The sequence below is a fragment of the Nanorana parkeri genome, unplaced genomic scaffold, assembly GCF_000935625.1.
Source record: "Nanorana parkeri isolate BGI_ZX_2015 unplaced genomic scaffold, ASM93562v1 scaffold142, whole genome shotgun sequence".
NCBI lineage: Eukaryota > Metazoa > Chordata > Amphibia > Anura > Dicroglossidae > Nanorana > Nanorana parkeri.
In genome coordinates, this window is record NW_017306410.1 from 1,778,693 (window position 1) to 1,793,214 (window position 14,522).

General features: G+C 39.1%; 1 protein-coding gene across 1 annotated transcript in view; it reads left to right on the plus strand.

Annotated features, from left to right (window-relative positions):
• Window positions 1-14,522, plus strand: part of WSCD1 (WSC domain containing 1) — a 107,509-nt gene that overhangs the window by 10,641 nt on the left and 82,346 nt on the right. Inside the window, exons 2-3 of the mRNA XM_018554103.1 lie at window positions 605-699; window positions 8,758-8,959. Of these exons, the coding sequence (XP_018409605.1) occupies window positions 605-699; window positions 8,758-8,959 (297 nt within the window). The remainder of the gene's footprint in view (window positions 1-604; window positions 700-8,757; window positions 8,960-14,522) is intronic.

Consider the following 14,522-nt stretch of genomic DNA (forward strand, 5'->3'; position numbering starts at 1 on the left):
TAGGTTAAAGCATTTTATTTTCAACAATTCGTTGAAGCTCAATCAATCTTTATTAGGATACGTTCACAACAGCAGCCGCACTCAACTGTGTGGCTGCTGGTGCGCGTGACCCCGAACAGTGCCAATACACTTGATTGAACTGAATTGTGCTGTTTGTTTTTGATTTTAGAAGTTTATTGAAATCTCACAAGTGACATTTAATTCAGCTCTATGGGCTCACTGCAGTGCGATGCAGTTGTACTGTGTCTCACTGCAGTGTGCTTGAAAAAAAGTACTGCATGCCGTAATTTTCATAAGCGCTCACTACTGGAACACTACTGGAACACTACTGGAACATGGTGCTGTGAACCGAGCCAATCCATGACAAGGCAATTTGCCTTATTTTGCAATCGGGCTGCACTGGAATAAACAACCAGCGTAGCCTGAACGCAGATAGTGTGAACCAAAATGTTGACAATAAAATGCTGATGCTTTGGCTTATCTCCACTGCACCCATGATTGCCTCTATACCTGTATGCCCTGCACATTGTGTATGTTACAATTAGGTTGGGACACAAGTGAATTGCCTTTTCTGTATGCTAATGCAGATTTTTTCATGTTTCAGGTACATATATTGGATGTTTTACTGACAATGTGGAAGATAGGACTCTCAAAGCCACAGTGTTCTACGACCTAAGAAAAATGACAATAAGTCATTTTAACACTTTCTCCTACAGCATCACTCCCTCCTTGGCCAATCCAGCAAGATTTCATAGTATTTTGTCCAGAAAGGGAGTGACACCCATTAGGGAAGGGAAGTTCCACCATGGTGGGGTGTCAACAAATCAGAATTGCCAATGTGACATGACTTTTAACCCCTTTGTGACGGGAGACGTACACTGTACGTCCAGCCACAAAGGGACCAAATGACTCGTCACGTACACTGTACATGACGAGTTATTTGCTGCTTTAGAGGACTGTTAACCGCTGAGAATCAGCTTTTAACATTCATTAATGGATGCCCTTACTACAGAGGCATTCATTAATGAAAGGGTTAACCTTTTTCAGACACCCGATACCTTAATATCGGGTGTCTGAGAGTGAAAGCAGAGGGACACACATGCCGTCTTTTGCCGGCATTCTGACAGCTCGTATAGATCGAGAGAGATATCTCTCTCAAGCTATACTGGCTTTTTTTTTTTTCTTTCATGAATAGATACAAAATGTATCTATTCTTGAAAGGAGAATGTTTCAGTTTGCTAATCGTTGTTGCAACAATCAGAAAACCTTTAGTGACAGCTGAATCCTGAACTGCTGCAGGATCAGTGTCACTAACTTATTATCGGCTGTTCTGAAGTTTGAAGCAGCCTGATAATAACCAAAAATTTATTAATTTATCATGCAGTAACAGTGAGATTAATTCACAATGTCTGCTTGATATAATTAAATAAATAAAATAACATTTTTAAGTTTAAAAAAAGTGAAAAGTGTAAAAAAAAAAAAAAGTGTGAAAAGTGTAAAAAAAAATGTGTAAAAAAAATCAATAAAATAAGGGACAAATACATGATTGTATTTATAGCATTTTTTTAGCTGTGCTGGTTTTGTAAAAAAAATACTACAAATCAAAACTGGTAAAAAAGTGTTTTTTTTTCCTCTTTTTTATATTTTATTTGTCCTAATTGAGGCGTTAGACACACATATGTGATATAAATATGTAGCCCTATCTGTCCTCTAAAAAACAGTATATAATATGTGTGGGTGCACTTTGTAAGAAAGTATATTACTGACATGGAAGAATCACACAGCAAAAATGTCAAAAGTGTGTCAGTCATTTACGAACAGAAACTAAAAACAAGCTCAGTCATGAAGGGGTTAATGTGAATTTGTTCTAAATGCGACCAACTACCTCCTAGAAGCACATATTTATCTTCCCATCACTCTCCTTCCACTCCATTCAGCTTGCAAGAGTGAAAAAAGAATATGCAGTAATTCTTAGTATGAAGAGAAATGTTACTCGCTACCCTTGCTAATACTTGACAGCATTAGTGCTTGGTGTTTCGCCTCTCAGGCAACGAGTGCTGTTATATACTGCATGAGCAGAAAATAAGCCGTCTCAGAGTTGCTCCTGGCAGCCAAATAGTGTGGCAGGAAATTGAAAGTAGGGTCAATATAAGCAGCTGGGGGAGCCAGCATAAAAGTGAACCTGTGGCTTTAAGCTGTATGAGCAAAACAGGATAACTTTAAGCTGGCATCTGTCCTAGTTAGCTAGTACCTCCAAATACTTGCACATATACTCACTCTCTTTACAGAGGGTTCCAGGAACCTGAGACTCTGGGGTATACTCTATAATGCCAATTGTGGCCAGAGCTAACTTGATCACTGGGCATCCCACCTATTTCCTGCTGCCTGCAGTTTTCTATTGGCCACTGAGTCTACCTAACTCCATTTCTGGCCAGTAGTAAGGCATAAGTGGTGAGAAAGGACAGGCTGCACAGGGACCATGCATGATGGTTTTCTATTTTAGAACACTCCATAATTTCATGTTTCTGGAGCTTGCTGCAAATAGAGAAAATATGTGTAAAAGAACCTGGAACTGTCTAATAACCCGGATGAGAGTCAGCTTAACTTAGTAGGACCATTCTACCTGTTAGCATTACACCTGTGCTGTTTGCAAGGACTGAGATTTTCATCTAAGTAGATCTAAGCATTGAAGCGGATGCTTAGTGCATGTCTAACTGACTTCTTTTTCCCCGATTGAGTTTCATTTATATAGTTAATAAAATGCTTGTAAGTTTGATTTTCCTAAAAATGAAAACACATTTTCTGTCTTTTTCTTTGTGAAAAAAATATTCACAGTTAATTATCATCCTACTGCAATATAACCTTGCACGTTTCTAGCAAATGTTTGCATTAAAAGAAGGGGTGCCTGGTTCACATAAATTGCAAAGCATATTCAAGTTGGCCATTTGAGTTAAAGAAATGCTCCCCCGAAGACAATCAAAGAACCCCCCAACACTCACCATACTCTACCCCCACATGAAGGGGGGGGAACATTTGTAAAACATAAACAACTCATAATCGAAGAGAGCAGTAATCAAAAGATATATACATGAATATCAATTACTAATACAAAACACCCCCATATTCTCAAGATGTTCACATATAACACCTCCACTATCTCCAAAATGTAAATACATTATTATCACATGAGTACATAGCATGCGCAGTATGACTTACTAAATAAGACCTCCATTAAATATTACATATAAATACATAATTATCCAATAATAAAATATAGTAACTTCAATCCATTCCAATATGTAAAACCTGCTATTTCCAATAATATATATATAGTTAATCAATAACACCTTAGAAAAAGTATATCAACTCCTCTCTATCCCACAGCACAAACTCACTAATCAAGCAACTCATTTGATCATCAAGGGGGCAAAAACTTCTGAATTAAATTGAAAAATCCACACGATAACGCCAATACTCACATACTATTTACAATCTTGTTGACAAATTAGTTCTAACAGCCTCTCCAGCGAGACGTTGCGTATCTCCCCTCTCCCTGGCAATTTCCCACCGCATCATATTACACCGCCCGAATAGCTCAGCGTGTGACGTGAGTGGCCTGGGACGGGCCCATAGTCTGCTCATTCGTCTGAATCCATGGCGCACCGTTTTAAAGTTTAGAGATACTGTAATAATGGACATCATATTTTTTTGCAGTTTGGTACAGGAGCTAAATATTGTATTCAATTCTTCTTAAGATGAAGTATTTTGTGAATTTGGAAGTGCCATGCTTTAAACCATCCATAGTTGATATTTTTAGTTTGTTACCATGGCAGTTTTAGCAGGTTAGCCCAATGTATTTGGTTCATTTGCATGAGATGTTTTCCACTGGCTTCTTTCATTTTGAATTTTCATATGCTATTGTATCAGAATAGCGTATTTCTTGGTTGGTGTATATCAAACGTTTCATTGATTAGAGTAGGACTACATAACACAGATTGGTGTTTAATACACAGAGAAGGGGATTTATCAAAACTGGAGCAGAGAAAATCTGGAGCAGATGAGCAGGGAAACCAATTGGCTTATCTCTTTCATTTTTAAATCTTAACTGAACAAATGAACGAGAGAGCTGATTGGTTGCCATGCACAGTTTTGATAAATTCCCCTCAAAAGAGTATTTTTAAGGTGATATTTTCACACCTTTTTTGCATCTATTGGCTAAAATACCCCAACTAGTGATAAACTGAACCCCAAACACACTAAAGAGCACCATGTGGTATTTACAGGCCATTTGGGTGAACATGGAAAATGGTATCCCATTGATTTCAATGCAATTTGAGTTTCTAGTGTCCAGAGATAAATTTAGATCCATATTTTTACTACACTTCACCCGCTCCTTCTCTCACTTCATGAGCCTCATTAGTGGTCATTGAAGTTGAACCTCAGACAGATTTAAAAAAAAATACTTATTGCAGCTCTGCATTTAATATTAAATAATTAAATGCATTTTTAAATGCATTGTACTAGATTGATGTTTTCAAACTATTTTTTTAATACATACCTGTATACATACCTGAATGTGACTTGAGATCAACCTCTTGCAGGTTTTTGTACAGCAGAGCTCAGGCTGGGAATAGAAAGGCAGCACTGAGAGCCAGTCAGGCATGCTGCATGCAGATGTGCTGACATGGAGTTAGATGGCAGCAGGAGAGAGCACAGCAAACAAAGCAGTGTCCTAATTTGTTTCTTAATGCTTATTCTCTGCCCAGTAAATAGGCTGAAGGTGTGGGGGTCAGGGGCATATCTGTCGCAAGGCAAACAAGGCGTTTGCCTTAGGCGGCAGATTTCAGGGAGGTGGCAAAAATGCCGCCCCCAAAAAAGTTAGGCAGCCGTGTGGAGGAGACAGCAGTGGAGGAGTCAAAGGACTGAGTGGGCGAGGAGGCAGATGAAGCGGCGAGAAGGCTGCGACGACATCAGATCAGGAAGAGGCGGGGCCAGGGCGCCGTTGTGACGCTGGAAGCCGGTGCATTCTCGACAGAATACTGGGTCACCGAAGAGCCGTTGGGCTGCGGAGGAGGCCAGGTCCTGCAACACCAGTCCAGCGGTGGAGGAGGCTGGGGACCAAGCAGCAGGTAAGATGATCACACTCCTGCTAAAGGGACCCTGCAGAGCCCAGCATGGATTCTGCACAGCCCACCTGAGAGTCTCGGGTGGGCTGTACAGGATCTGTGGTGGGGTCTATGTTGGGCAGAGCCCACCACACATCCTACACCGGTCTGCAGGGTCTCAGAGGGGGTGTGCATGATCTGTGGGGGGCTCTGCAGGGTCTCGGAGACTTTGCAGGATCTGTGGTGGGCTCTATAGCAGAGCCCACCACAGATCCTGCACAGCCTCCCTGAGATCCTACAGATTTAGGGGGGGTGCCCTAGTTTCGTCTTGCCTAGGGCATCCCCAAACCAGAATACACCACTGGTGGTGGTGTCAGGAGTGAATTTGTTGAGAAAGTGGTATCATCCTTTTGACTGTGCTATATGACAGAACCATTTATATTATACTGAATGGACAGAAATGACAAATCTTTAGCAGGTAAAACCCACTCCAATATATGTATTTTGTTTGGCTGATGTTCAGCATGACCAATAGGGAGACTTAAAGAGAGGGAGTGGGTGGGGTATGCACCATTTTAATAGAAAAGCTTAATATTTAGGTATAACTTCACAAGCCTGTGTATCTCAGCAGTGCTAACAAGCAAGATCAGGGTTGTAGATTCAGAATCAGAGACAAGCCACGGATTAGAACACAGGGTCAGTATAAAGGCAGTGGACATACAGGAAGACACTACATTGTTGGCTAATTTTGGATGACTCTTACCCATACATAAGTACTGGATGTACTCAGAAACATTGATAACATATCAATAATTATATGTATTTTATATTAGATATTAATTAACATTTGCATTCTGATGTCAAACCAAGATTTATACCAGAATTTAGAACAATAAATTTAAAAAAGGTATTAAAAAAGAAATTAGTAAGTGCAAGTATAAGGGAACTGACAGAATAGATATTTACATAAATTATCACACCGTATGAGGACAACATATGGGTTTATAGCAACTCCTGTTTTTTTTCACAAATAAAGAAAGACCTGCTGTGTCCACCTGCACAATTTCACATTTCTTAGCTACCCACTAATCAGTTGCTATATCATTATTTTAAACAGAACTCCAGTGATCAGTAATACATATATTTAACATTTGGTTACTGGCAGTTGAATTTTTTTACTATAATGTAAGTATATGAATTATTTCTAACTAAAGAAGGACTTTTAACTAATTTAAAAGCAGGGCTTTATTTTGCACAGAGGTATCTCTCTCTTATAGCAAATTAGCTATAATTAGCTATAATTTCACGCTGAAGTTGCTAGAGGGCCAGACCATTATACATAGGGAAGCAGGTGGTTTACCACGACAGTATAAGTAATTTTTTTTCTGAAGATATGGGTAAACAACGCGCCTTTGAATGTAGGATGATTGTTGGCGCTCAAGCAATGGAGCGAGTATTAGCAAAACAGCAGAATTCGTTAAATGTTCAAGAGCAGCTGTTGTTAAAGTGTTTAAAGACTGGACTGTCAGCCGAAAATCTGGGTCTGAATGTGCGAATTGTGGCTGTCAGCGACTAGTCAATGTTAGTGCAGAACGGAGAGTGGCAAGACTGGTACAAGAAAACAGAAGGGCAACAGTGCAGTGTCAGATTCCTCGCATCACCTTTCAACATCTCGTGGAGTCACGAGGCGGCCCCACAAAGTCATCTCGTGGAGTCATCTCGTGACCCAACAAAGTACTGATGGGATGGTCATAATAATCTGGCCACTGAGTGTATATATAAGCAATTATCAATTATAACAGTTTTTATGGATTCTAAGTTTTTTGCGATTCTGAGAAGAAGGAAGGGGGCTTAGATCTACTGTCATAAGATTATTTTTGCCTTATGAGGTCTCATTTCCATGTTTGCTTTAACATTATACCCAAAAGACTAGAGGTCTTGGTTGATCTCAAACTGGCTATATTCATATTGTATAATTCTATTATATTATCTAATTATTGCATACTGTGAGGGTCTAACTGATCAGATATAAACCAATTGGTTTCTTTAGGTAAGTCATATTTCATATCAGCTGGTAAAACTAAAGTAGAATGTGCAATCAGACTCTTCGAGTGTGGCTAGATTAAAACCTCATTCATGGATTTTTTTGTCCCTCTCCCATTCCTGCCACAGCCCTTTCTAACCCAGACTGCAACAATTTGTTTCTTACCTGTTGAAGCAATTTATAGTCACTTAACTCCCTTATCCAGATCCCTCACCACCGCTGTATTCAGGTGCAGGGAACCACTAATGTAGTGCTGTGGATGTTCCCTTGTCAGCTGGTCCTCTACCATTCTCATGTGATGTCAGTAATCAACTATAATATTGCTTCCAACCTTACAATAGCTCTCCTTAATATAGGAGCAGGACAGTGGCCAGCACAATACAGAACATTTCTTACCCATACTGTCATATTAACAAAAACATTTCTAGCTAGGCTCCTAAGTTTTTCTAAAACACGTTTAATGAACAGATACAAAATGTGTTTTATGTTTGCAATTTAAAAAAAAACACACACAAATTGGACAAATTCTGAAAGAAGTCAAAATGTTGCTTTTGGACCCCAGATGTTTTATGCTATATATCAGAGTTAACATGGACCACCTTAATTGTCATCATGCACAAAGAAAAAGGACGTGTCACACATTCTGATTCTGCTTCACTGTTTAGCCAGTTGCATAACTGTAATTAGTTTTATTATACATCAGTTCATTTAAATAGCATCTTATGTTATCTTATCTGTGCAGAACTCAACTCACTTTAGCTGTATGTGTAAAACTATGTTGAAAAATACACATAGTAATACATAGTTTTTTATGGAGTTGGGCTTTATTGCTCTAGACTTTTATATATCGTCATTTAACCATCTATATTTTCTTTCATGTGAAACTGAAAACATTCTTTAAATTGAAATGAAATTTCCCAAAAAAATGGAAATTTGCGAAAGTATTTGTCATTGAATGAACTATATAAGTGTTAACATTAAGGAAACACTAGGAATAGTTGTACTCTAGACAGTTAGACATTTTGGTCATAAATAGCAGTTAGCGTTACACGAAATACAATCAAAGTTATTTAATAAACTGTCAAAAAGAATGATGAAGTTCATCTCCAGGCAGCATTGTGTTAATGTTGAAAGAGTTGGGAAGGGTTAGAAACCCTGATTAAGCTTTATTTTTGTCTGGGCAGATTTCTGCTTACTTCCTCTCCCACATGACACTTGTTACCAGGACAGGAAGAGACACAGTCAGTGACGTAGGCCTTTTTTTTTGCTGTCTGTGATTCTATTGGTACCAACTCCTCCTTATCCAAGCTGGCCTGACACAAGTCATCAACACAAGAAGAGGAACATTAACCTCAACAGAGACACAAACAGCAATAAAACCTGACTGAAGTTGTAATCCTTTCCAACTCTATAAAAAAAGGTTTTGACCAGAGTTTTTTCTAAATACATGCAAGATCATAATATATAGCAATGAAGCTCAGCCTTTGTTTGTTGGGTTAGAGCACTTTTGCACCAGGTTACATATTTCTACACATAAAATCCTATGTTTTACTTATATTGGGCTATTTTTATTCAACCTGATAACAATGAGATGCTAAATCATTTATGCATATTTCCTTTACCAGAACGTATCTCTATGCTGGTTTAGCGTATGGATCTGAGTGTTACTGTGGCAACAGCCTGCCCTCAATCTATGCCAAAGAAGAAGAATGCAACAACGAGTGCAAGGGAGAGAAAGGCTCTGTCTGTGGAGGTGTAAATCGTCTCTCAGTCTTCCAGTTGCAGGAGCAGCAAGGAACAGCCAAGCAGAGTAAGTTTTGTAAATCTTGTAAATAACTGCCGTATCAGCTTGCTGACCTGTCCATGAACCATTTCACAGCACCACACTTAAGAGATGAGTCAGTTTCAATTAAAGTTAATGGGGAAGTGTTCTATTTAAGAAAGCTAAATGTGCCCAGCTTCAGATTAGTATAACTGTAAAAGTTTACATGAGTGTCTTTGCCTAGTCATTCAATTGCCTGAGGGTAAAACAGAAATTTTTTTTTTTTCTAACTTCTGATACTAAATAACAGACACATTTTATACCATTAGTCTAAACTATATAGAGATAAATAGCTTCAGCATGTACTACAATTTCAAAAGTAATTCCCAATATTCTTAAATCTACAGCTTTCCTGAGTAAGAAACTTCAGGCAAAACTTTTATTTTTTCTATTAACCCTTGCAGTGTGGCCCCACTGCAAGGGCCAATGAAAGTGTTACTTAAAAGAAGTGTTCTTCTTTTAAGTAATACCTGATGATATTGTTATGAAAGCCATACTCAGGCGTTTTCTGTTATATAGAATGGCAACACTCTGTCCCTGTTTCCCAATTGTGCACTTGCATTTAGTCTGCCACACATACCTTCTTGGGGCACTACAAGTGACCATTTCAGCACACATTACACAAGCATGGTTGACTGTTGTCACCATCTGAAAACCCACACTGAGTGTTGGAACTTCTTGCACAGCCTCACAGAGAAACACAAGCACACAGTCAGATATGCATGCTGCACATGGCTTGGAAAACAGGAAGGAAGCCACAGTGTTATTCTCTACTTTTTTCAATACAACAGAGTATATACCATAGATATAACAGAACTTATAAACACTGCCATCTACTGACCTAAATGTATACTGCAGTAGTTGTTGCAATAGATACAATAATGTGTATTCTAACACTGAGAAATTTAAGGTAATAAACTGTGTTGTATATAAAGAGAGTGGTTGCAGGGCATTCTCAGGGCAGTTCTGAGATGCAACAAAGATTGCTAAAAAATGTAAAAAGTATTTTATTGCAAAAAAATGGTGGTTTATGATATACAATGCTTTGGTAAATTAAATTTAATTCAGTTAGGGCAGCCTTTTTTTTTAACACAGAGGAAATGGTCTTTCCCCACTATATGTTACCCTGTGGCCTGTGTAGATCTCAATATGCAGCTTAACCCTCCTATTCTGCAATAAGCCAGACTGAGTGAAATCTTGATGCTTTATTAACAAAACAGGGTGGGGTAAAATTAGTGAAAGAATATAGAAACATGCACTCAGTATATAAAACATGTAAATGTAGTGTCAGCTCACAAATATTGAGAGAAACAAGTCCATCCATGCCAGCGATGCTGCCTAAGAGAGATTTGGGCTCTTTCCTCCAGATACTTGCTGCAGATTGCAGTGGATTTTTCTTTTATCTGTTGCTTTGTATAAATGTCAACTTTATGGAAATGCACTAATCATGTTAATGGTTGATACTATAAATTGACAGAACAACTTAATATCATGTCAAGATTAAGCTTATTTCTTTGAAATTACTATAAGTAGTGTTAACGGACCACATCAAGTCCAACTGGATTTGAACAGGTGGCCCAAAATACCTATAAAAGAAACAACATTTTTCTGGGTCCCGTCAACACAGGAGACAACTAATATGGACTACGAGTTTAGTCAATTGAATAGTGTCAATCATACTGTAGGAAGTGCGACCTACAAGTGAATGTTTTGTATGAATAACTAAATGAATCATGCTAATGTAGTCTCAATCAGTCAATACTCAGGGTTCTGGGGGATATTGGAGGTGATCCTCCTAGGTTGACTCATTATCTTTTATATTGTGAATGACTTTTAATCATGCATCCAATAAAATTTATATTTTTTATATAAAGAAACGTCTTTTGTGAACCATCGTTTTGAGTGCCTAAAAAAACCCACTCCCCACAACTCCTTTGTCTATTAATCCAAACCAGGGGTGTGGCACTCCCTATACAACACCGTTCCCTTCTCTTCCCCGTTTAGCTACTTTTATCTGTCTAAAATTGAACCTGAACTCCCAAGATGCACTTGATTCCTTCTCTTGGTGCAGAGGGTAATTGGGAGGTTTTTTTAAGGAAAACAATCTTGAAGTTGCTGTAAATAGAGAGGTTTTCTTTTCAGCTCCATCTTAGTTCCAATTCTTTTAATTGCAGTTAGATAAACATAATCATTTCTACATGCCAGAGGCAGAACAGGAAACCTTGAAATAATTTTATGTCTAAGGGAACCCCTGCAAAATTATTACAGCTGCAGCTCATGCTATGTTGGCATGATCAGAAAGTTATAAATATAATGATTGAAAAAATAACAAATGTGGTGCACTTGGGTGTATTTGAGCACATTTTTTAACACACTTTTGTTCTAAATGAAAAAACAATGTTTAGCAATTATCATGAATTTAACCACTTGCTGACCGGAGTGTTTATACCCCCTTCCTGAATTTTTTTTGTAAACGTTGAGTTTACAACGGGGTCACGTTGAGTAAATAGACACCAAACATGTCAAGCATTAAAATTGTGCGCACCAGTTAAATCGCAAAAAACTACCATACTCAAAATTGACCATAGCCGACGCGTTAAAAGCTTTTACCGCTCATCAGTTTAGTGTTATCAGTGATTGATGACCCTAGAATTATTGCTCTCATTCCGACGTTTGCTGCGATATGTAACATGTGCGGCACAATGGATGTAATCGGCGTTTTCGCACGTAGGCGGGCTTGACGCATGTTTGAGTGTGCAGGCGAGGGGACTTTAATTTTTTTTATTGCTTTGATATGTGATTTTAATTTATTTAATTTTGTTTTGTAACAAATTTTTTGAAACCTTTTTTTTTCCACTGAACTTTATTGCTATCACATAGGGAGCAAGTAAGCTCCCTATGTGGTAGCCAATTTGCAGTGACAGGTCCTCTTTATGGAGACATCAGGGGTCTTAAGACCCCTAATATCACCTAGGGACCCCTGGAGAAGCTGATGAAGAAGAGACCTGGTTCACCAGCTTCTCTCCGGTTTCTGTACCTGTGGCACTGAATGCAGGCAGTGATGTAATACACATCACTGCCTGCATTCAGAAGAGGAGAGGAGATCAAACGGAGCTTGTGTACTGAGCTCCGTTTGATCTCCGGCTGCAGAGCTGCTGTGCTGGTCCTGGGCTCACACTGGGAACAGCAGCGGCGGTGACGGAGGGGGCCTGACCGGATATAACAAGCGATCGGGTGTCTCTACAGACGCTTGTATGTAAACAGCTATCGCTGGCTGTTTACATTCAAAGACGGTTTCCTGCGCATGCACGAGCGGGATGGGATAAGACGTCTAAAGACGCCCACCCGCCCTCAAGAAGCCTCTGTCCGGCCGTTTAATTACAACGGCCGGACAGCAGGTAGTTAAACTAATACTAACAATCACCAAAAAAACTGAAAATGATATTGCCAGCTTATGTGGGCATTAAATTGAGAATTGTCCCCTTATATTGGTGCCTTCTTACATTGGTGGTCATTGGAATGGTGCTCTACATTTGTGGTCAGTGAAAAACAACCCTACAGTCACCTTAAAATCTCATTGAAGACAGTGTTTATTGAGAGATTTTTTTTATTATTGAGAGTTTTTGTCATTGCCCAAGAAACCTCTAGGTTGAAGGAGAAAACCCTAGGTTGAGGAAAGCTGAGTTAGGGGTTAAAACTTCTAGCAGGTCATAGAAAAAAAACGAGCAAGAGCTTTAACTTTACTGTTGGGGCAATTCTTCCATCAGCTGCTGGCTCCTTTTAGTTGCAATTGATCCGAAAATGCTAACTGCTAACTAAGATGGCAACATCCTGTTGAGGATGATGGTCACCCAAGCTGCTTAGCTGCTTTCTAGGTGACCAGTCTACTTAGGCTTTACCAGAGATGGGCTATATCAAATCCCTACCCTGATTGTCCATAAACACACCCAGCTACCAAACCAACAATGTTTCAATTAGATGTTCACCAATAAGGAAGAATTATTAAGGCCACTATAAGGTGTGTTTTGGACACAGCAGCATTGATGATATAACCTTGTTTACTACATAAAGCTTTTGGTGTGCATAGTGGACATGGCCTACCTTCCTAGGTCTTCAGTTTTTGTTCCAAGCTTTTGTAACTTGGGAAATCCATTGTCCTACGTATTTGTCATAACAAAAGGGATTCATACACATGCACACACACACCCATTGCCTCTCGCATTTAGAAAGCCTGATACATATTAAAATGTTGCTACTAACATGTTCCTCACACCCACCAGTCAGATATAAATCCCCCTTTGAAATTTTACGGAAGCTTTAAGAAATCAGATCAACCCAAATGTTAACCACCGAGAGATCATGCTGCAGTGCTTTATAGAATAGCCAAATTGACTTTTTGTCTAGATTTGTATTTCCTTTTCGAAACCCTTGTTGGCAGTAATGGTAATGTTACATGTGAAATTTCTACCTACCATAATTGAAAAAGTCTACCTACCTTATAAATATTTAATTTTTGCTTTGCAAACTCTAGGTAACTTTAGTCACTGGAAGTATTGCAATCTGATACAGAAGTGAAAACTCACGGACTCACATGTACACATCAAAGTGTAACTCCAAACAAATTATCATTCCATTTTAAATAGAATAGGTAAGAGTTACAATCTATCAGGTTTATTTTTTCCTCTCAGTGCGCCCACTGTGGGGATGTCCTGCAGACAAACAGGAAGCAGAAAGAAATCTCTCCGAAGCAAGGGGAAATTTCCCAACTCTCAAAAACACAGATGTTTTTCTGTAACATTAGTCAACTAGACAGGAAGTGACTCTGTCCCGCAGAGACACAGCAACAGAAACCTTACCGGTTCTTATCTTTCCCTATTTTACCAAAAACTAGGTTAAATATGTTTAACCCACTTTTTCTCTTTCTGTGCACTCTTTCTGTGCACTGCAAAGACTGTGTATGTGCAGTGTGGCCGCAGTCCTTCTCGCTGTGCCCACTCGAGTGCTGTGAATAGAGTGTGCGGGCATATTGTGGCTAAGGCCCCTACCATTTCACTCGCTGTGGTGCCACGTTATGGTCCCAAAGCACAGTGCATGCCCCTGAATAGTAATTCAGGTAAAGTGCAGCAGAGAGGGACACGGGCTGGAGATTTTTCAAACGACAAATATAAGGCATTTATTTAAAAGTTAGTTAAATGGAGCTAGTGGCAGTAGATCAATTTGCACAAGGGTTTAATGCTACTCTATAATAATAAAAGGGCAAAAAAAATAAAAAATACATAATTACATTTGTTTTTTTTAAATGCAAGCAGTATAAATATTTGAAGAGTATATCTAAATATCTGACCTGGTATCAGCCTCTTGCGGTCACTGTACAATAGAGGAGGAGGAAGAAGTAGCCGATCAGGTATGTTGCAGTGCAATGGGCATTTTAATAGGAGGAAACAGTAGTGTGGCAGAGAGAAGGGCTGCTTCTCCTTTTAATGTACAGTCATGGGGTGTTGTGTGTGGGGGGGGGGTGTAAAATTGTAAGGGAAAGTAAAACTGCCGAAGC